General features: G+C 41.1%; 1 protein-coding gene across 1 annotated transcript in view; it reads left to right on the forward strand.

Annotated features, from left to right (window-relative positions):
• Positions 1-20,720, forward strand: part of LOC112980496 (sucrase-isomaltase, intestinal-like) — a 65,298-nt gene extending 44,578 nt beyond the window's left edge. The window contains exons 15-23 of the mRNA XM_064505966.1: positions 374-490; positions 2,821-2,969; positions 7,168-7,256; positions 10,483-10,535; positions 12,356-12,486; positions 13,226-13,314; positions 13,694-13,743; positions 16,931-17,089; positions 20,487-20,720. Coding sequence (XP_064362036.1) covers positions 374-490; positions 2,821-2,969; positions 7,168-7,256; positions 10,483-10,535; positions 12,356-12,486; positions 13,226-13,314; positions 13,694-13,743; positions 16,931-17,089; positions 20,487-20,546 — 897 coding nt within the window. The 3' untranslated portion in view covers positions 20,547-20,720. The remainder of the gene's footprint in view (positions 1-373; positions 491-2,820; positions 2,970-7,167; positions 7,257-10,482; positions 10,536-12,355; positions 12,487-13,225; positions 13,315-13,693; positions 13,744-16,930; positions 17,090-20,486) is intronic.
• Positions 20,721-22,914: the final 2,194 nt, after the last annotated feature.

Raw genomic sequence — 22,914 nt, forward strand, 5'->3', positions numbered from 1 at the left:
TTAAACAGAAACAAAAATAGCAGTGTTAGATTCAGATTAAATCAGTGCTTGCTACCCACAGCAGACGTCTTTATAATATATATTTTACCCTTGAGATCCCTCTCTATATTTCTAGTTTTTCAATCTGGACTAGGGAAACAGTAAAATTGCTGAAATACAATCAGATCTTTCACAGTGATTCTAATGCTCTAGAAGCTGGTAAAAAATCAGTCCCTGCAAAATTCATATAATTATATTATAGAGCATTCTTATAAAGTTGTCAAAAATAAGCATTGCTTTCCTAAAGTGATTTTATTAATAAGCTTCTGCAGTTTCTCACATTTGGGTCTTAGTCACAACCACAAACACTTACTCAATGATATTTTCTCTTCAGATTGGTGCTGATATCTGCGGGTTTAACTATAACACTACCTATGAACTCTGCTTGCGCTGGATGCAACTTGGCTCTTTCTATCCATTTTCCAGAAACCACAACTCAGAGGAAAACAGTGTAAGTAAATAAAGTTACACAAAGCTGTAGCCTGTGATTACAGTATTGATGATGGTGATTTGTGTTACACTCTCAGAAATCAACCCACTTTTCTCAGGTAACCTTGAGCGGGTGAAAAGGAGTCCTTTATGGGGGGCAGTGGGAGCAGGAATTACACAGCAAGGTGTAACTTTTGCCATCCATCATGTAAAGATTGAATAGATACTCTGAAAAATACATAGTCTCTAACATCTGAAAGCCATGTAGAAATATATGCCGCATATTGTGAATGACAGAAAATGGTCTGCCCAGGCTGTTGATAAGAATCATTTCATCTTCTTATTCACTTGCTAACTTCAATTTTTGTTTCAGTGCTTCTGTAACTTTAATATGTATTACAGGAAAGGGGAGAGGTGGCATTATACACCATCTTTGCTATTTAAAAGCAGGTTTGAGACAAACATCCCAGTTAGAAACCTGAGAGGAACTTGCGAGAATGCCAAGGACAGCTGGCAATAGCACCAGCCTTGTCAGCCGAGCAGAAGCAAAAACTTAAAAAAGCCACTGAACCCGGGAGATGCATGAAAAAAAATGCAGTCTCCATTTAAATCTGTGCCTTGACTTCAACATACCATGAAGTCATTTCGAGACTCATCGCAGACAGAAAGAAATGTCCCATTGTTTTTAACAATGAACAGTTTGAAGGTCTTGCAGCCTTCGTGAGTACACTGTGTTTGTCTGCAATCATGCAGAAATGGTTCTGCTGGTTCAATAACTCCCTTTTTTTCTTTTGTAAACTCATTTGTGCAATGCTCAGTTCATTAGCTAGCTTTCACTTTTCTTTGAAGTCGGGTTATCAGAGGTGTTGCAACATTTACACTCCCCTAAAAGAGCTTTTTCTCTGCATGAAAGTAGGACGTAAATTCAGAAACAGGGCAAATGTATGAATAACAAGCTATAGTGTTGGCATTAAGAGGATCAGAATTTACCCTGTAGTCTGCAATAATACCTGAGATATGCTGGTATTTTTCTCTTGGAGAAGAAATGTCTGTGAGGTGTTAGCTGCTGTCCTTGATAAATATTTTGTATTTACCTGTGTTCACTAAAATTAGAGATGCCTTATCTATGTAGGTTCACTTAGCCCTTTGGGCATGCAAATAGGACCTGACTGGGTGAGTGGATATTAATCACATATGCGCAATTTAATAAGCATAACTAAGCAGGTAAAGAGCAGTTGGCCTACTTGAGGGCAGTTCAGTACTGAGTGAATGACAGAAGTAATAGAAGATATATTTGGGTTATTGAACCACTTAAATCCAGTTAAAACATTGTGTTCACTGAAAGAAATGAACAAAGTGTTTTGGCTGACTCCCTTAAGGAGTCTGACCATTTTTTTCTGAATTTAGGCAATATTTGTACAGTGTTAGAATTAAAGCGGTAAAAATGTAGTACAATTTTTGAAAGAATACATGGATGCTTCAGAGCTCAAAACCAGCAGGAAAAATTATCAATGACTAATTCTGATGTAAACGTAGTAAGGGGGAAATTTAAACTAAATATTGAGTTTAATTAATATGAAGTTTGATGTTAAAATAAAATCTTAAATATCCACTTTGCCTAATCCACTGGGAATGTTGAATGGTTTAATTAATACTTTTCTTGTCTGAAAAGCACTAGATAATATAAAAAGCTTTGTTACTTCTGTTCCTTTTATGTTTCATTGTCCTTGGATTTCCTCATACCTTCTTCAACTTTAATGAGAAAACTGAGTATTATGGGAAAATTTTTTGAAGGCAGAAGGGACCTCTGCCACGTGGTAGTTGACTCAGTCTCGAGTTGGAGAAACTCGGGCAACAGGAATTAAAGGAAATGTAAATAGTCCAAATGAGCAAAATAATTAGGCTTTGCCCTTTGCTTTGCAGAACATCAGTCTTCTCTTTTTCCTGCGTTTCCCCTTCTCGGGCCCGCAGGGTGGGCATCTTGGTGACAAAATGATTTCTCCATACAGGGTGTCTGTTCCTGAGGGCAGGTGGGACTCCACAGCTCCCCTCACGGGAACGATGCTCAGGGCAGCTGTGGCTGGTTAATGCGCTCTGCAGCGGGGCCTGGCCTTTGTGAAGCTCAGTGGAACCTCTCAAGCTGAAAAGGTCCATACAAAGATTAGTTTGGTGATGGTGGACATGCTTCTTACTACAACTTTCAGTTTGCAAATTAGTATTTTTTCGTATGTAAACATTCACCTTGGTAGGATTATGTCAGCAAACGGCTTTCCTTAGGTCACAGCCAGGTTATGTTGAATTTGCAGAGCGTATTTATAATGCTTGATACAAATCAAAGCTTTCTGTGAACAGGAACAAGACCCAGCAGTGTTTGGAGCAGAGTTTGCTGAGATATCTCGAGAAACGCTTCAGATCAGATACTCACTGCTGCCATACTTGTACACCTTATTCTTTGAGTCTCATGTTCATGGAAACACAGTGGCACGATCACTGATGCACGAGTAAGTTATGAGTCTCTTTCTTTCTTGTCACATTTTACTCACAAAAGTATTTCAGACTGTGTATAAACTAGTTGATATTTGATAACAGTCATAGTAATATGCATAGTCTATCTTAACATGAACAGTTTTACAATGAGATCTAATCAAATTATTTTTATACAATACAAAATATACTTTCAATATATGCAATGGATTTTCAGTAAAATATACCCTACATTTGTTTCTCATGAAAAAAGAGCTAAGTAATAAGATTTCTGAAAATTTCTTCTTTTAGGCAAATATGTAGTCCTTGTTGATTTTAAAATTAGGAGTCATATACCTGTATTTCCTGTATTGGAATTATATCTAAGAAATCTGTATTCTAGTCCCGAATACCAAGAAGGTCTCATACAGAGCAGGCTCCATTTTCCAATCATCCACAGCATTTGCATTTTCCAATTTAGCACTTGCATCTGCGTGCTATGTATGAAACCTACATCTGTGTCCACAAATTGCATAGAGAAAACAGAGATTGAGATGTCTGAGTGTAGAAGCAGGTGCAAAGACAAAATTAATAAATACAGACTGAAAAAACCCTTGGAAAATATGACCCTCAGATTTCTGGAACAGTTCACTTTCTCTGTTTGGAAGAAACTTGAATCAAAGTGAGGCTTAGTTTCCCTCTCAGCATCTTTTAAATAGTGTTTTACCTGCTTTTGGAAAAACTTCTATTTTGGTATGCTTTATGCAAAGACTTGAGCAAAAAGAGTGCAAATAATACATATGAAAGGCTACTGCCCAAAGCTCTGATGCAATTTAGTCTCACTGGTATGGGCTACGCCCTGGACATCTGAATGTTTAATGTTCTTTTTCCCTTTTGGATTAAGAACGTTTTGGTTAAAGGGTAAGGCATTTTTTACAAATTAAACTGAGATTAAACTAAAGTGCAGAATATTGTGCTATGGAATGGATATGCATGAGATCTATTTTGCCTACTCAATGTAATAGCTAACTGATTCATTTTAAAAGCAGTAACCTTCCCCTTCATATTCAGTTACCTTATTTAACTGTGTAGCATTGAGGAGAAGCTTTATAGGTGCTCATTTCTTACAAGGGGTTTTATGCTATTTCAAGTATTTATTTTAGCAGCATTATTGCTTAATGAGATTTGTGTTAATATCTGAAACGACTGAGTTAATTTTGGCATTAATGTTAGCTAATCTCTGCTAACACAGAATGACTTCAGTGATGTCAAGGCTATGCTTCTCTCCAGCCCCAGCATGCTTCATTTGTAGTCTGTTTAGGCACACCTACATTAGCAAATTTCCTGATCTTCCCACTTAGCAAAGCTTTGATTTGGATCATAGAGCAGTCTCAGATGCACCAGCTGAACTTCTGCCGGAGGAAACTTGGGCAGAGGTGTGCTCCAGCCATTAATGGGAGTTTGCTCTGTGGGACCACATTAGAATTATTAGGAGGTCTCTAAAATGCATGTAGTGTTGACATCAGGACTTCAGCACCAACCGTTTTATTACCCAGATGCCATCCTAGTGGGTTACCTCACTTGCTGATGTTGTCATAGCTAGATGCTAAAATTGCTTAAAAATATTTCTTAACGTTATTACTTAATTCTGCTTGCTATTATTACTTAATAAACATTTCACACTATTTCTAATTAATAGTTGTTGCTGTAGCAGGTCAGCTCAAGTAAAGAAAGTGACCTAGATGCTAGTAGGAATAGAAGTGTGGATTTGAGAGAGAGAGAGAGAAATGAAGCAGAATTTGGGAGATACAGGTGATGGAATTTTACATCAAGGCTTTCTCTTCCTCATAAGGAATAGAAAGGAGAACTAAAAAAACCGCAGTAGGTTTTCAGGAAAAGCTGTCATTATTTAACAAACGTCACTGTGAAAACATCTCTGTGTGGACAGGGAGTCCCCAGGCAATAGCTATTTCATGTGGTCATTTCAAATCTTTCATTTCATTTCAAATTTTTCATTTTATTTCAAATTCTTCCATTTCATTTCAAATTTTTCATTTTATTTCAAGTATTTGGGTGATGGTTTCAAATAACAAACAATAACTGCATCCCAGCAGACTCCTACATGTGTTTTAGGCGCCTCGCGCTGAGGCATTCACTCAGTGAGACTCTATCCAAAATGCACTTGAGGTGGCAATCCACACTGTGCGCCTGGAAAGCAAAGCTCTGGTTATAGCCAAACAGAGCAAAGATAAGAAAAGAGAGGCCCAGCATAGAAAGCACATATATAAAATTAAGCATCTTTTGTAGATCACAGATATGATGATCTTAATTGCTTATATTCTCAAAATGGGGAAGTTCATTTGTTTGCTGAATTTGTACTCATGGTTGCTATGATTACAAGAGAAAACAGTGTTTAATTATACAGCTAGCTGCTTGTTTCCAGGTGCAAATGAGATGCTCAGCTTTTCTTTTCTCATCATTTCTTGATCAGCTTGTTCTCCCCAAATCTCCAATGACCTGGTATATTGTAACAACCTTGTAATTTTATTACAGCTAAATTAAAAATACAGAAAAGTTGTTGAGATAGCAAGAAAAATTAATATATTATATTTCAAATATTTTAAGACCAGGTAATTCAACAAACAAGAGAACCCACTTTAAATATTTACAAAAGCCATATGCTGAAAGGCAATAATGCCCAAAATCATGATGCCCAGAAGAGCTACTGTTCATTTCTGGGAGAAGAAACTCTGAAGAGTTACTGTCTTTATCAAGGTTCCTTTCAGGCAGAAGCATGCCTTCAAAAACCTCTTACCCCGAGTTCCATCTACTTCCCTAAACTTGCATTATTTTAGAAATCAGAACACTGACTATGTCTCTTTTTGTTTTTAATTGCCGCATTTTTCTTTTTGCCTGTTTGGGGTGATTTCTGTAAGCCTGGGCTTGCTCAGGGCCGGGTGCAGCACCGGCGCGGCGCCGAGCGGGACCAGCCGTGGCGTGGCGCTGAGCGTGCCACAGGGCTGCTAGGGAGGCGCGCGGCTCCCGAAGCACGCGGCAGAAGCCTCCCTCCAAGGAGGGGCACCTGCAAAGTAGAGCAGCCTCATTTGAACACACACTAGGAATAAATCACTAAACAAATAATTTGCATCTCTTTAGAGAATAAGAAGTTAATGTGAAACAGCCAGTGTGCATTTGCCAAAAACAAATTATGTCAAACTAGCCCCGTTTCCTCCTGTGACAAGGTCTTGGGGCTACTGGACGGGAAAGGGGTGGAGGAGCAGAAGGAAAGCAGGGAGGTATAACATATCTTAACTTTAGGAGGGCTTGTGAAACTGCCCCACGAGATGCTAATAAGCCAGCTAGGAAATCATGATCCAGATGAATTTCCTAGGAGATAGGTTCACAAATGATTGAAAGCCTATTTAAATTCTCAAGGATTTTATGCCAGATGAATGCCTCCTGAGAGGAGGGAGGATCCATCCTTTTTGCCTGGTGCTATTCAATATTTTCATTAAGTGACGCATGATGGAATAGAAAGCACTTCCCAAGCTGGCAGATGACCACAGGCGAAGGGGCTTGTAAGCACTCTGGAGGACATGATCAGAATCCAAAATGTGTTGAAAAAAAACAGACTGAAATCTATACGATGCCATTCAGGAAAGGCAGCTACAAAGCACAGCACTTAGGAAGATTGCTCTGTTTGTCCTGTGAAGGTGCAGGAAGCCTGCAGCTGAATCCAGGGCTCCCCAGGTTTCACAAGGGAGCATTGCACTATGCTTCTGCAGCCCTGCTCTCCTCCTGCTCCCCTAATCTGGCCCACGCACCTGATCGCCAGCCCTTCCTTTCATGGGCTCTCCAGGGAACGGGAAGGGTATGGAGTTGAGCCCTTCAAGGCCAAGGTGAGAACAGAAATATATTCTTCTGTGCCCTGGATGAGGTCTCCAACTGCTGGACAGCAATAAAGTTAGCTGTTGTCCCCACCATTGCTATTTTGCAAAGAAATCAGCTACAGCATTTTGTGAGGGTCTTGGTCAGCTATAGTATGGTAGTTATCACCATATTGAATTTCTTTATCTCTATCCAGCTTTCTACATTTCTTCAGGCAGGCAAAATATTTGGCTGTGTTGAAGGATATATTGAAGAAGCAAATTTCACATAGCAGTGAGTAGTATCAAAATATTCTGTAAGTTTTATAAAAATATGAATTAATATTGCATTTCTCACTTTCAATGCCAGATTTACCTCTGATCAGCAGACTCATGAAATAGATACAGCCTTCCTTTGGGGACCTGCTTTTATGATTGCTCCGGTTCTTCAAGAGGCAAGTACTGTAATTAAAAAATGTTATCATACTAGAATAAAAGAAATGAACTGCGCTTAGGGCATTAGATGACATTCAGGGCATGTTTGCTGATATCCATGCAGTTCTTTCCTCCACTGTCAAAGCCTGCAGAACACATCTCAAAAAAAAGCCTGAGCTGCACTGAAAGCATGGAGCTGCCCAGTGCTTGAAGTGGGAGGATGAAAGCGAGGGCATGGCATTTCCCTGCCACTTCAAGTACTCGCTGGATGTAAACAGGCTGGATGCTGCTGCTTCTGTGCTCCTATTATTGCTGACAATTCCCTCCAACAACACACACAGCAATAATTGGTGAGCTAGGAAGAAACACGCAGGTATCAAAAACCCCCGGTTCCTACCGTACCACTCACCAGCAGCGTTTTGGAACCGCGGCGTCTCAAGGGCTGTGGCAGGAGTTTCCCAGCCTCACATGCAAACACAGTCGTTAATGGAACGACAGTGACTGTGTTAGTTGCTCATCTGACAGATTTTATAAACTAGCATTTTCCAGTGGCTGTTTCGGCTGTTCCCCGTGGTGCTGGGACAGGGGACATCTGCTAACCTGGCCCCTGGCATAGGACCCGCAGGGGTTTGCTCTTGTTCCTTGACTGGAGCAAAGAGGGCTTCTCTCCTCACCCGCCCTCGCTGCTGACAGGCTCCAATCCCAATGGAGGACCAGAAAGCCTAGCTGAGCAGAACTAAATACCTGCATGTGATGTATCCTAGTGTTTTTTGCGACCAGCATGCTGCCAGAATATCTGATGTGTTTTCTAGCCAGTGCTGATGATCAAAGATACAAACAGGTCACTGTTTGACACTTTCTTTTATCCAGCCCTTGTGCCTCTGTGAATTCAGAACGAAATTGTTATTCCTACATATAAAACCATTCTGACTCCACCGAGGCACTTCATTTGGCAGTCCTTCATCTTCAGGCTCCCCCAGGTTTTTAAGAGCTGATGACTAGCGGGGAGGTTTCACAGGGTCTCAGACCATCAAGATGATTAAAGATGTGGGAGAAACCCTCCCATGAAGAGAGAGTTGAAAAGCCAGAGGTCGATTCCTGTGAAGAAGTGAATGAAGGGGAACATTATAAGGATATATAGAATGGGAGGTGGTCTAGACTCAGGGTTCCTGGAGGTTTTTGGTGGGGAGACTGTAGCACAGAAGGAAGCAGCACTGGGAGCCACATGTTGGAGGGTCCTGTGGCAGGAGGGAGGTGGCAGCCCAGGCATGTGCCAGCTCATGGGGTTGCTTGTCCATGAGCCTGGCACAAGGTGGAGATGATGCCTTCGCCTGGCATTGCAGTAACCAGCGGCTGCAGCAAACTGCACGCCGCACCCCCTCGTCTGGGGTGTACAGGTCAGGGACGGCTCTCCCTTTCCCCCTTGAATCCCAGGCTGTGAGCAAGGGAGACATCCAGCAGAATTACACTGGAGAAACATCTTACGTGCTGGCTCATAATCTAGGTAGTCGCTCAGCTAAGACTCAGCAAGGTTCAGATGGCAATTGCACACGTCTCTGCAGACCAAGAGTATCCAGAGTTGTCATAATAACGCTAAAAAATTACGCAAAAAGGGGCAGCCTGACTTTATAGGGTTTTCTTTAAAGCTTTCAAGGTGTTTTACAGATTAAGCCAAAATTTAATTGTTAAGCAGCTAATAAGACTTAAACGGACAGGGCAAATATAGGTACTGCAGAACAGTTACACCTTCCTGGACACATCTAGCCACGTGCTACAGAAGACAGGACAAGATGGATTTTCAGTTTAGCAAATCCTGCATTTTAACTGGAGATTCACATGGGTTAGTAAATCAACTATTTCTTGGTCCTTCCATTGGTTAAAATTATTTTTAAAAATCCCTAAAATGTCACATGGTAACTTTGCGTTAGATCCAGCGTATAGCCACTGATCACCAATTGTCAGATTTCTACAAATGCCCAGTCATCAGAGAGATACATGGATTGAATGTAATTAAGTATTTCATGAACTGCATGTTCAGATATCTGTGTGAAATATGTGGCCTGTTTTGAATATGATGCAGTTTTGAAAGCTTACCTGTATGTATCTTCACAGTAATGTCATGGTTTTGGATATTTCTAGGGAAATAATGGGCCAGTATATTCAAACATAAAATTTCTACCTGTTTGTTATTTACAAGGTAATCTGCAAGAAACTGCAATTACTGTGGTCATTTAGATGTTCCTTTAATTGATTTAAAGTCATTCAGGCTTGTCAGAAATGTCTTAACACAGTTTAATATTACAAATGGGAAATCACTTTTTGTGTTAAAGGCCTGTGGGAATCTCTTTCCCTCAGAAAAGCAATGGTTCTCTGCCAGAGATAGCAAAGTGGGAAAATGCCAGGCTCATCTCCTCTACCTCTCATTTTCAAACCCCATCTGTTCCCTGGGGGTAAACCAAAACTCTGCAAAGGGACAGACATCTGTGTTGGGAATCTAAATTAATCTGTATGTGCGAATAAGCAACTCATTGTGACAAAAAAAAGAGAGAAAATATAGCAACTCATTGGGACAAAAATGTAAATATATTTTGATTCAAAATTTTCCCAGGGTAATTAATTGCCTTTAGTGTGACTTTATCTCTGCAACCATATGATAAACTGCATGCTGTAAAACAAAGTATAGTAATTGTGCAATTAGCAATGCATTATTTGTTTTGAATAACACTTTAAATTGTTGCAAAGAAGGCAGATATCTTTGTACCCTCCCTGCCAGACCTTACTCTCTGCCTGCTTCTGCAATAGGAACTGTGCGAGGGGATCTGAGTCATGGTGTCTCCTGCTGCTGTTTTAGCCCATTCTGTTGTCTGAGGTAAAGTCCTGTCTTGCAAGAGGTGCTGTTACCATCGGTGGGGTTGCTCAGATGTTAGAGGAGTGCACCTAAGACAGTTATGTTTGCAAGACTCAGAGCTATGTACTAGACTGAAAGTCATCTAACATTGACTCATTTAACTGCATGGAACCGCAGTTAAGAAAGAAAAAACACAAATATGGTATGATCATCTGCTCAGTGCTATAGATTAGCCAGCACTAGTCTATTGCCATGAAAATAACTCAGCCTTAATAGCCAAGGTTTGATGTTGTTAGAATATTGAACATACATCTATCCATGCACAAATATAATCAAGCTAATGTAATATCAGAAATGTAAAAAGAAAGCAGGCTTTAATCATTTTATAACAATTACAGGGAGCAAGATCTGTGGATGTGTATTTCCCTGAAGCACCATGGTTTGACTACTACACAGTATGTATTATAAAAATTCACAGTTTCTTACATTTTTACATAATCTTAAATGTGACAATCCCAGCAAAATAACTTTGAGCAGTATTCAGCATTATTTTCACTTCAGCATCTGTGTTTAAGAAATCTAGAGCAAAAAAGTGTACACCAGGCTAGCTGAGAGAGTAAATTACCCAGCTTTCAGTAGCAGTTTATTTTCTATTTTCAGCATGTAAAGCTCTAAGACAGAGTGTGCTGAATTTTCAAGAGCAGCCTAGAAAATCATGAAATGGACAAACTTTCTTTCTTTTTTTCACCCTTCTTGCATGCATTACCATACTGATACACTGCCCTGCATACAAACCGAGAGGGAAACCTGATACGTACTCCTGATGAGGTACTGCAAGCTATTTTGTGCATGCAGTTTTGTGTATGCATCGTCTGTGACAGAGCAACTATAGAAGGCAGTTTTACAGAGCTGGATGTGACTTCTCCCAAGAAAAGGCTCCAAGAGATGCAGACCAGTTCACTTTGTGAAAAAAGCCAGCCTCTTCGAGACTCAGGGAATACAAATTCCGACCTTTCAAACAGCCTCCCCAGCGCTAGGTTTCCAAGTGTGCTCAGTTTTGACTTGATTATGCTCTGCTGAAATCTGGAGGGTAGGAGCAATGTTGGCTTCAGCAGAAGCAGTTTGGCTGCCCTGAGAGCTTCTGGAAACCTGAATGCAGGAGCATCACGCTGGGGCAGTGCTGGCCAAGGGATGGTGGAGACAGAAATGCTAGCAGCACAGATTCTGCCTCTAAGCTTTAAAGAGTCGCTTGGGCTTTTCTCACAGGGAAAATTTCAACAGTTGTTTGGTGTTCTCTGATGCGGGTTGAAGCCACCCTTTCCCTCTTCTCCTTTTGCAAGGCCATGGTCCTGCAGGGTTCAGCCTCTCCTTCCCCTCCCCTTGCGCGGTCGCCCCTCAGCTCCCTGCGCTGCTGGGCTGGGCGCGGGTGAGGGCAGCCCCGTGTCCCTTTCCGACTGGCACAGGAGGATCCGTGCCGCTCCCGTGGCTTTAGTGGAGCCGTGCCGGAGGAAGGTGCAGCAGGGAACGCTGTGTCCTGCTTACAGAACTTGCCGCCCGCATTAGCAAAGTGCAGCTCCCAGCATTTGGCACATGCTTAGCATATAGACGGTGCTTATCCAAAAGCAAGGGCACATATTTACCAGAATTTATGATCACCATTTACAAAGGGCAAGAACAAAGCCTTTCCGATACTTACAAAGTAGGTAAAGTCTTACCTCCACCTAATTTTGAAGGGTTAAACCAGATGTGAATGATACGTACAATTTATGCCAGTTCTCTACGTAGATAAGAATTTCACTCACTGAATGTGCTAATAACTTTTTAAAAGGGGAAGATTTGTTCTTAAAAGAGAAGAAAATCTACAGTTTTTGTTCCCAAATGATTCTGAATCACTTACCTTAAACTGAAATGTGACAGTTTCCATATGCATAAAAAGAGGAAGCAAAAGTTTCTCTTGCTTTTTGCTTAGTGTCTTGATGAGTTTTTTTTTCACAGCGTACCGAATAATGATACCATTTTCAAGATGATTTGCTGTCTTTCATTCATGATGGTTCTATCTTCATGCATATGCATGACTGCAGGGGCTAGATTCTCCTGCATGTTAAAAAAGGGACTGGAATAACACCCCTGCAATCCACTTTTTTGTTTGGATTTTCACTGGTGTAATTCAGATGAGAATATACCCCTTGGTCTCTTTTTCAGTGATTGATGGTGACAATTTGTAATGCCTGGATTTGCTTTTCTTTTTTTTAATTCATATTAATTTTTGTGGTAGGGCGATAAAGTGCCAGCTTCCTGGCTCAAGAGCTATGCTACTGTTGATGCCCCATTGAACAAGATCCCTCTGTTCCTGCGCGGAGGCTACATTCTGCCCAAACAGGCACCAGCCACAACAACAACCAAGAGGTAGCTTAATTTTCCATGTCTGTCACCATACAACAGCGGTGTGGGTCAGACCCATGGACGGCCAAAAGGCAATCAAAAGAAAGTGCAAACGAGACGCTATCTGCAGCTCACAGCTGCCATCCCAGGAGATAAGCACAGTATTTTGATCCCAATACCTGCCCTGCTGCTTTAGGAGAACTCACCCCAGAGATGACCCAAGTCACCATTTGCACAGCTGAAACCAGCTCCAGACTCTGTAGCTGTACACAGAAAAGGCTTTTGCACCCATTACTGCCACCCTGACCAACTGTCAGCTGTTTGCAATAAACATATACCAGGAGAAAAGGCAAGCCTCTCTTCCCCTTGGATGCATTTATCGAGTGCCATGGGGACAGTGGAAAAGCTCAAATTTCTCTTGAGGAAAATTATTTCTGCACACAAACGGGTAATATGCTGGCCTCAAGTCTGAAGCATGCTCAGAGGTAATGTGAGGAGTAGGGGAGCAAGGGAACCGCAGCGGGCAGCAACCAAAGCGAACCACAGCAAAGCAGGCTTAGCGGCCAGCCATCTCCCAGGCCACCTGGTAGGGCCACCAAGAAGGGGAAACTTGTCCCCACAAACACTCAAGAGAGAGAAATTTTGCACATAAGTGGACTGAGGCAAGGTGAAGTTTTCCTAGTAAATTCAAGAGCCGTTTTGGTGAGCATGGTTGTCATTCTTCTGTCCTTTTTTTGTGACCTTAAACCTGTTTTGTCAACAGCCGTCTGAACCCATTTGGGCTCATTATTGCCCTGGATGATGAAGGGGAAGCCTCCGGGTCGCTCTTCTGGGACGATGGTGATTCGATTGGTAAGTCTGGTCCCCCCTATAAAGCAGGGTAAAGCAGGACTCTCCTCAGGCCACCTCTGCAGCAGTGTAATGGCATTGGCTCCTGCTAGAAACCGCTGGAGAACTGACCTTGGGCTGAGTATTACACAGATGAGCACGGTGCTCTTGAAGTCAATGTTTCAGTATGAGAAAGGTGCGCTGTTGGGAACAGCTCGTCAGCCAGAAAGGGAAGTAACTGGTTTTGCATTCCCCTGAGAGCACCCTAAAAATAAAGGAACTTATTAAATAACCCACAAGTCATCTTAGTCTGATATCAACCGCTCGCTACAACTGATGTGAACTGCTTCTGGGTTTTGCTGCCTGTTTTAACATCAACCCACCTTGTTCTGTGTTTTGACAGATACTATTGAAAAGGAAATCTACTTCTTGGCTAAATATACATTCAGCGAAGTAAGTAGCAATGTACAAGGCACGTACATCCAGGTGGCTGTATTTTAGTATAGTTACTGTAAGGTGCTGATGTCTAACTTTTTATCTGAAAAGATTTTTTCTTATAGCACAGCAGTCAGCCTTTAAAACTGATACGCTACCTAATGTTTTCATCTACAGACAGCTATAAAATAATCAAACTATGATGCTGCAGTTTGGTATTTGCTTCATTGGATATCGCAGTGGTACCTTGTTAATGGACCTGGTGTGAAGTGACTCTGAAAAATGCACTGCCCAACTTCTGAGGGGTTTTATTTTCCTGAGTCCCAGCTTCTGAGGATGAGGGACTTCTTTTTTGTCTTCCTCCTGTGAGCACTTTTAGTCTGATGGGTGGGAGAGGACTGCATTCCTGTCTGCAGGATATCCCAGCAACTTTCTAACTTTGGTCACGTGAAACTTGTACTTAGCAGTCCCGAGAACTACCTGCTCTCATTTCTTTAGCTTGCATTGGCTTGCCCTGCAGCGGAGCGGTTGCTCCCACGGCTGGTATCCCAGGGAGGGATTCAGCAAGCTGCTGCAGCAGCCTACAGTGCTCGTCAGATGCCACACGCAGCACAGAAATAGATTAGCCCAGACAGTGCACTAATGCCTTTCACCCAGGGCTCACTTCTGGGCAGACATGTCCTAAGAAAGCTGAATACACAAACTCAACAATCTAGGCTTCAATTGAGAAAAAATACTAAAAAATAAATCTAATATAAGCTTACATAGTATAGTTGAGGGAACTAGTGGAAAAATACCTAACCTACTACAAGGTCATATTTCACCTATAATTCCAGTGTCTGGTGGGAAATATTCAGGATATAATACATATATAGTGGCATGGTTTTCATGCTATGTATTCCTAAAAGCCCCGAAGTAGTCTATAGAAAATCTTCTGAAGAATAAAATCAAATTAATCCCTATTGTGATATTGCCCTCAGAATGTGTGTGTGCCAGGAGTGACAGCAAGTCATAATGACTTATTGGTGTTATTATGTAGTTTTGTATATCGGTGGGATATTTTCCCAGAAGTAATGCTGCATGTCTAGACTTTAAATTTCATTTTTAATTTTTTTCCTTCTGTATTTACCAAGAAAAAACATTCTTCCAAAAAAAAAAAAAAAAAAAAAAAAAACTTCAGCTGGAAAAAGGAAGAAAAATCACTTCAGCTTTCTGTAGTCTGTGTATAGTAATATATTGCAGGCATACTACAGAAAAACAATATCCAGTTTTATATTAAATTCCGATCTGTACAAATTAGATTCCCAGTTCACTGGCATTTCTATTTCTCATTGCTCGTATTTGATTTCTGCCTAGAAATCCATGACTGAGGTCCTTATCTGCATTCCAATAACCTCTAATGTCAGTTTTTTTATTATGTGTTTATAAAGAAAAAAATTTCAAGTAACAAACTGTAGAGGTATGAGAAATGTATGAGAGTTTCATGTACGTTGCACATTTCTATACTCTTAAAAATTAGGGATGAATAATTTAATTGCACCAAATTTTAGGAGAATACACAAGTTTTTGTCCCTGAGAGATTCACTGATAGCTATAACAGTCTGACACCGCAGCATTTACTCAGAACCCAGTATAGAGTTTTGTGTGGGTGACAACTACAGGGTTAGACCCTCTCATTTATATTTCAATTTAAAAAACAAGAAGCACTGAGAAGAATTCAAGACTAGTGTAGGCACTTAAGTCTTAGTGAACAATCCAAACTGCCTACTCTCAGGCACTGTCTCACTGCAGTAGGTATTTTTACATCATTTTGAGGCTTTCATTTTGGCACACAAAACTGCTAAGAGAGCTAAGTCAGGTAACCATACACTAAGTCTCCCTGGTCTAGAAAAATTTGTGAGCCTCGCATAGAAGATCAACTATACTTCAGGAATAACCAAGGAGACTCCCAACCTCTGCCTTCACCCCCGGCAGCATCAGACAGGCTAGATATGCTCAGACCATACCTGGTGCATTCAGACTAGGCTGAAAGAACGGTGATGGGAAGGCTTGCTTTTTGCCCAAATGGGTTACCAAATAGCACACTTGCCCAAGGAAATGGGGGCTTCTGAAGCGATATGCTAACCACCAGGCAACTGAGTAGCCTGAGAGCAAGTCTCTCCTCTTAAAACAACCGGTCCACTTTTCAGAGAAAAAACAATCAAAAAAAGGTGAAGTTCATAGGACCAGAGCAAGAGGCTAAGAAAGAAAACTCATGACTTTGCAGCTCAGAAACACAGGAGGAAGTCCTGGGGGTGCCTGAAGTCAGCAATGTAAGCACAGTCTTAGGTTACAAATACTGTGATCTAGTTTCTGCTCCCCTTCCTACCGTGCACCATTGAAATAACATAAGCTAACTTATGCAAAAGGTTCCTTTGTGGGTTTCTCCTTGGCATATTTTTAAAAAGTCATGATTGAATAGCAATTCATCATTTCCTGAGCAGTGTAATTCATCTTTCTTTTCTTAATAACTTCGATCACATAACAAATGCAGTGATTCCTCTTCATTGTTTGTAGAGAATTACTGTCTCTGACAACACAAATGAATTTGTTTAATGACTCTGTGTGTCCCCTTGGTGCATCCCTAAATACAGGATACGCAGTAAATGAGAGGTGTAACAAAGTTTTGTGATGTACTGTGTTCCTTCAATGTCTTTAACGCTGAGATATTTATAACGGATTGCTACCAGGAGCTGTGGAGATGCAATACTTTAAACAGGGGCAACTATCTAGCAACTTATGTTTGCGGAAGACATTAATGTTTTAAAGCCATTAGTTGCAGATGTTAATTAAATCTGCCTTAGGGTGACTAACTGAATCTCTGTATCTAGATTTTGGCATTGCAGATGCCACTGTACCCTATAAAAGGCTGTAAGAAACAAATTTGCACTGATTAGAAGTAGAAAAACATGTCCAAGCAGATTCCAAATAAATATTGTAAGGGCTATTGCATTTCCTACTTTGCTGGATTATAACAATGCACAAAGTCTTTCTTATGTGAAAATTAATGTGTCAGCTATTCTTTACCCTTTATTTTCTTAGGCTTTAATTAGCAGACATTCTCAATATTGGTTAACAAAAATGAGACTACAACAGTAAAAGTATGCAGTAAGCCACCCAAAGAGTTACTGTGATCCTAACATTTTCTCTGTGACTTTTTTTCCAGGGAAACCTGAAGACAGAAATAGTTAAAGATGGCTACCGAGGGGCTGACTCCCTGCAATACAACACAATTACGATCCTTGGCCTGAAACTGAGGCCTCAAGCTGTCGCTCTGAATGGAAGGGCCGTCCGCAGAGATGCTTTCTCTTATGAGACAAACGGGGTAAGAGCTGCACTGAGGAGTTAGGAGAAATCTTAGGGAAGTGAGCATAGTCAATGAGCAACAGTAGCAGTTTCTCATCCACATCTTTTACATTTCCAAGTATAATCAGCATCAATTCTTCGTACAACAGATTCTGAGTTCTAGGGGGAAAAAGTTGCAACATCAAGAGCTACAGGATTCATGTTACAGGAAAGCTTAATCTTTGCAATAACATATATACACTTTCTTTCTCTCATATGGTGTCAGCCACTCATAGAAATTTTTAACCTAACAAAATAATGAAAAGAAGGTATATCTCCACAAACTGCGATAAATATTAGCTGTTTATGGGCATTATTATCACTCTGATAAAATGAGAAAACATGTCAAAGTTATTTCGCAGCTACAGAGAAGAAGTAATGGAGATATTTTATTACAATTGAATATACTTAGTGTGAAAGAACGGATCCAGGGAAGCTGTTTTTAGTGAGTGCTTCCATGTCTTCAGGGGAAAGGAGGATGATTCTTTGCTGTATGCTGGTGTTTCTCAAGGAAACTATTATAACAGAGATACAAGAGTTACAGTTTCAGTGTCTTAAAGTGGGAAACCATCTGTCCAACTCAAATGTCCCAGATAAGCATCTAGGGAAACAAACAAATAGAAGAGAGATTCTCCCTTAGACTAAGAAATGACCATAAAAACTACAGCTAATGGGTAGTGTTCAGGTGTGCATGTGGATGGCCAGCCCTGGCCTGAGGTGGGGATAACAACATGAGAAACGGCGGGACACTGCAGGCAATGGAGGGGGAAAGTGGCCAACCTCAACCCAACACTAAATTATAGAAACAAGAAGAGAAACTACTACTGGGCATTACAGACGGTGAGAGAGGAGTGTTGGCAATGACCCTAGAGGGAAACTCCTCAAAAGGTAGTGAGAGAGGCTTACCAGGGTTGCTAACGAAGCAAATTACCATATATTCCCCTTTTCCCTCTCCTAAATGAACAACCTGCCCCCAATTACTCTTTCCCCATTAGCCGTTCCCCATAAGTTTACACACTTAACTGGTAATTTTGATAAAGGGAGAGGAAACCACGTGTTGAGAGCTCTTGGGGGTATCTGCCCAGCAGCCTTGCACTTGGTCAGCACAGCCTGACACTGGACACCGTGTTCACTCTGTTTGGACCAAAGTGCATGGCTCCCTCCTCTTGTCCCTTATCTACCACCAGCCACCAAGCCGAAGTGTGTCTTGCACCACCCGTGTGCGTGTGGCACTCGAATCTTAGCACCTGTCTGCGTCTAGTGAACTCCCAATATTAACACTGACAAGAAAAAAGATGCCAATAATTGATCTTTGAATCAAAGATCGATAGCTGAGGCAACAAGCAATGGACGTCATGTCTTATGCTAGTCTACTTACTTTCCTTAATGATTTAAGTTTATTGGTAAGCAAAGTGTGATCCCCATTACCTGCATTTGGTTCTAACATTCATTTTATTAAAGAAATCTGTAAAAGAAGCAAATTGCTGAGAATAAATTTCTGCCTTGGAGAATCATAAAAAACTCACTTTCAGAGCCGATGTCATAAATAAGTGTAATCAGTACTGCCTCAAGGGAAGAAATTGTTTAACAGCCAAACTGCCTCTAAGCAAGCTGAAAGCAACATAAATGTGGCAGGGTAAAGAAAACACTCCACTGAGATATGCTTGAAGGCACCAATTACAGAAATCCAGAAGATAACTGCATACTAATCAGAGAATAATATAAAAAGATGGTTAAGAAAGAGTGAAAAGCTTGTCACAAAAATATCATTTCAAATTTGATTTAAGAACAAAAGATAATCTCGGGGACTTAAGAGCTACTTCAGATAACAGGCAAAAACCACCGAGCTGCTGTAGCAGGAAAGGCCCAAAACCATACAAAAATTATGTTATTTAAATCATACAGTAACCTAAACCAGCTAAATATTTTCCTCTCACAATTCTAAGAGATCCAGCCAAACTTCTCCCACCATCTCTGTGCAGATGTTGTAACGCCATTACCTAGAATCCTCTCATGCTACACTCGCCATTAAAAAAATATTAGCAGCTTGGGTTTAGATCTTGAAAACTTACCACCCATGTAATTAAGAAAATAACAAAATCTAAAGGGCTGATTTGCCATTTTCTTACCGGCTTAATGAGATTGCATACTGTATAACAGTTTAACAAGCACAAAGGCTGTATTGTTTGAAAGGACGTAGCAGAAAGTAACTCCTACTGCATAGCTCTTACTTTACAGAGAGCAAATTTTCCTAAAAGCAGTGCTTAGGTGTGTAATTGAGCCATAGTTATTTGTATATAAATAGGAGCAGTTTGCTTCGTAATAAGCCCTGCCTTCCTCTCTGATTCATGTAGCGCTACCCTGACCTGACGTTTGTGGTATCACAGACTCTTCCTGTCATTAGGCCTGCTTATCCTTTTTTCCACGGCAATATTGTACCCTGAGAGCTACAGACACTGTTGTAACTGCAGGGATGTCGGCGGAGCACTTCTCTGGACGAGGCTTGCACAGAAATTGAAATGACCTGGCCATAGGGAGATGATGCTTTTTCTTCCACAAGGTCAGCTGCCAGGAAGGGCAGCAAAGATCCCCACCGGTGCCAGGGAGCAGCAGTGCAGCCTGGAGCAGCCTTCCTGGCTGCCCGGGGGCTTCTCACCTTCCAGCTGGCCGGCGCTGCAGTAACGTGCCACCGGTTGGCTCACCTAGTCCTCAGGGATCTTGTGCAATGGCTTGAGGCAGCATCTGTGAATTTTTGTTTTTGTCTGGATCTGGCCCCATGCTTGAGAAGAAGGCGAGTCAGACGCACTGGAGTCCTGCGAGCAGTAGAGTTCCTCCTTGCCAAGCAGTGGTAGAGCACCACTGCTGAGGTTTTGGAGGAAAGAGGAAAATATTTCACACATTGAAAATGTGATGTAAGCACAGACTGTCAGAGAGATAGTAACATGAGTTTGTGGGAGGGCACAGAAATAGCTAAGAGCTGTGAACTACCATGCATTTTAAGGGACTATTAATTCTGAAACATAAAGATAAAACTGGTGAAGTGCTGGAAACAGAAATTATTTGGATAGCATGAAATACACCAAATTTAACACTGAACAGAGACACAGCAGGACAAGTATTGTATATATAATTTCATATTTAATTCATGTTATTAATTAATTTTAAACTGAATTTCTAAAAGGGATGCTGAACTGCATACTGCAGTAGAAATTAGATACATGCTGCCATCAAGTCTGAGTCTTGCTTATGGGATGAGATTAAGGGAATTATGAAAGATTAAACTCAACTTTTCCTTTCTGTTGTCTGTTTTGAGCTGGTCTTCACTAATTTAAATCAAAATTGTTCATTAATTTTGTATTTTTCTTTCTTTCCCACAGAAACTCACTTTATCGCTTTCTGAACCACTTACTCAGGAGCTCAACATTTCAGTTTACTAGAATGTTTAGAAAACTCTGACATAATTTAGCATCCTCAGCCCTCAGATGTTGATCTCACTGATGTAAAAAAGCATCTAGTCATTAAAATGTTGCTTATGTGCCTGATGACTGCTCTTCTCCTATATTGTACTTGTAATTCACTGTTCTTCAAATAAAATTTTCATTAGCAGTTAATGTGTACTACCATAAATTACTGTGCATTCAAAATAGCATGGAAGAAAATGTCCTGGAAGTTAGAGTCTTATCTCTCACTTCAGACGGAGGTAATGTTTGGAACTGTTACACTTTTTAAAATGTAAACAATAATTGGGGTTATTGGGAATTGAATGAATTAACCACTGGATAGGATAGGACCTGTTTGGAGCTCAAAGGACATTGCAGTTTTCACTGGCAAACAGACAGAAGGCTGTTTTCAGATTTTGCTGCATGTAAATATTTATTTTATTATTTTAGAAGGGATTTTGAAGAGAGGGAATCATATTCTGGCCAGCAGACTTCTATATTTTACAAATCTATGCCGGCAAGAAAAACTCCAAAACAAATAGGTGGAAAGCCAGCTTAATCAGCAATTCCCATATCCTTATCTGAGGGGAGGTGGCGAAAGGGGGAGATGTGTGCTTGTCAAGAATATGCACGGGAAACATGGCTGGTCAAAGGTAGCAAAGGTATCTCGCTAAGGAGAGCTCGAGCCACTTGGTACTTCAGCGGCTTCTGGTTGTAGAATGATCTCCTGAGACCATGAGGAGCTCCCACTGACACTTCCATTTTTACAAGCCGATAGTCCCAGCCTACAAAATCTACAGCTGTAGTGATGATTCACTTTTGTCTCCTTTTCCATGTTCCTGAACCGTGATAAACACAGCTCGGACATGTCTTGGGATCGAGCGATCACAGAATCAGCTGAAAACGTGGGCAATATCTTTCGAGAATCTGCTTCTCTCTCTGGAGACCTTTCCCAGTGTTAGGATATCTATTACCACAGCAAATGGTCGTGCCTTTAAATGTACACGTGACGTCTGAGGGGAGTGATCTGCACTTCGGCAGGGTCAGGATTGTTTCACAAACTCAGCTATTCCCACGCAGAAAAGGGAAGGGAGCACAGTACTCTTCCCAAGGTTTTCCATCAGATGATTCTAGCCATAATCCTGAAACAACTGGAAAAGTCATTTTTTCCATGCCACTTCTAGACAAGTCGACATACTACTGTGGTCACTGGGCACATTTGTAACGGTAAGGTTTGGATTTTCAGTGGTGAAAGAGCTTCATTACAGATGCAGTTCAACGTTTTATTCTGTGATGATTTTAACTCTAAGCTAAAGGACTCTTTCTACCTTTGTTGGTGTTCATGAGAAACCTGAGTCACAGCTTGTAACTATATGTGTTTTAATAGTAAATAGAAAACAGATACTATGGCAAAAAGCATGGCAGAGGAGTGTGATCCGGTTTAGGCTGCTAGCGCTGACTCTCTTCCCCAGCAGTTAAGCTTGTATCAGACTATTGTAGGCAGTGTTATGTTTCATCTCAGGCTTCTTAAGATGATTGTTACTCTTCCTGTTCCTCTCTCCCACTATAACAAAAATGTAGGAAAAAACCCTACTCATGGTAAAAAATGATGTCATTTGCTAGCAGAAGATTAATTCTGCCTCCCAAATTGTGCAGTGAACAGGCCTCAGCCACATTCTACTGCTGCAAAAATTACCTACCGCAACTTCTCAGTAGGAAACTCTTCAATGTTATATTAACATCACTGATGTAAGTAAGTATAACCTGTTTTAACAAGAACGCCTGATTTTCACCATGATCAGTTCTACATCGCTCAGTGATGAAGATTTCTTCAAGTCAGGTGTTTTACATGACTGCATTTCTGCTAAATTCCAGGATGCACAATACAGAAATAAATTCCTCTGGTTTATGCCAGCTGTGGGAAGACAAACACGATTCTTTCTGACGTGTAAAAGGTTGCTTTCTCAAAGTGAGCTGCGACTTATGGAGGAACCTAAAGGCCTGGGTCTCACCAATGCTTCTGTTTGGCTTGGGTGCGAGGACTAGGGGCTACAGCAGGGTCTGCTGTGAAACACAGCTGTTCTGTACTGTGCAGAGAACACAACTTGCTCATGAACTCTTTTGTGGGAAGAAGCTGGAGGAGATACTATGAAAAGGCATAGCTGCAGGTGGTGAGGACGGCCTTAGGAAGAGCAGAGATACTATCTGGGATAAGAGGTGGGAGAGCAAGCGATCTGCAATATTGGTGATGGGATAAAAGCTGATTTAAGGTGGTGGCAGTGACAACCATCCTCATCGCATATGAGTATAGAACGCAGTGAGACTCCTTGATGGAATGAAAGGCTAAAAGACTAAATTCACGAGA

The sequence above is a fragment of the Dromaius novaehollandiae genome, chromosome 1, assembly GCF_036370855.1.
Source record: "Dromaius novaehollandiae isolate bDroNov1 chromosome 1, bDroNov1.hap1, whole genome shotgun sequence".
Classification (NCBI taxonomy): Eukaryota; Metazoa; Chordata; class Aves; order Casuariiformes; family Dromaiidae; genus Dromaius; species Dromaius novaehollandiae.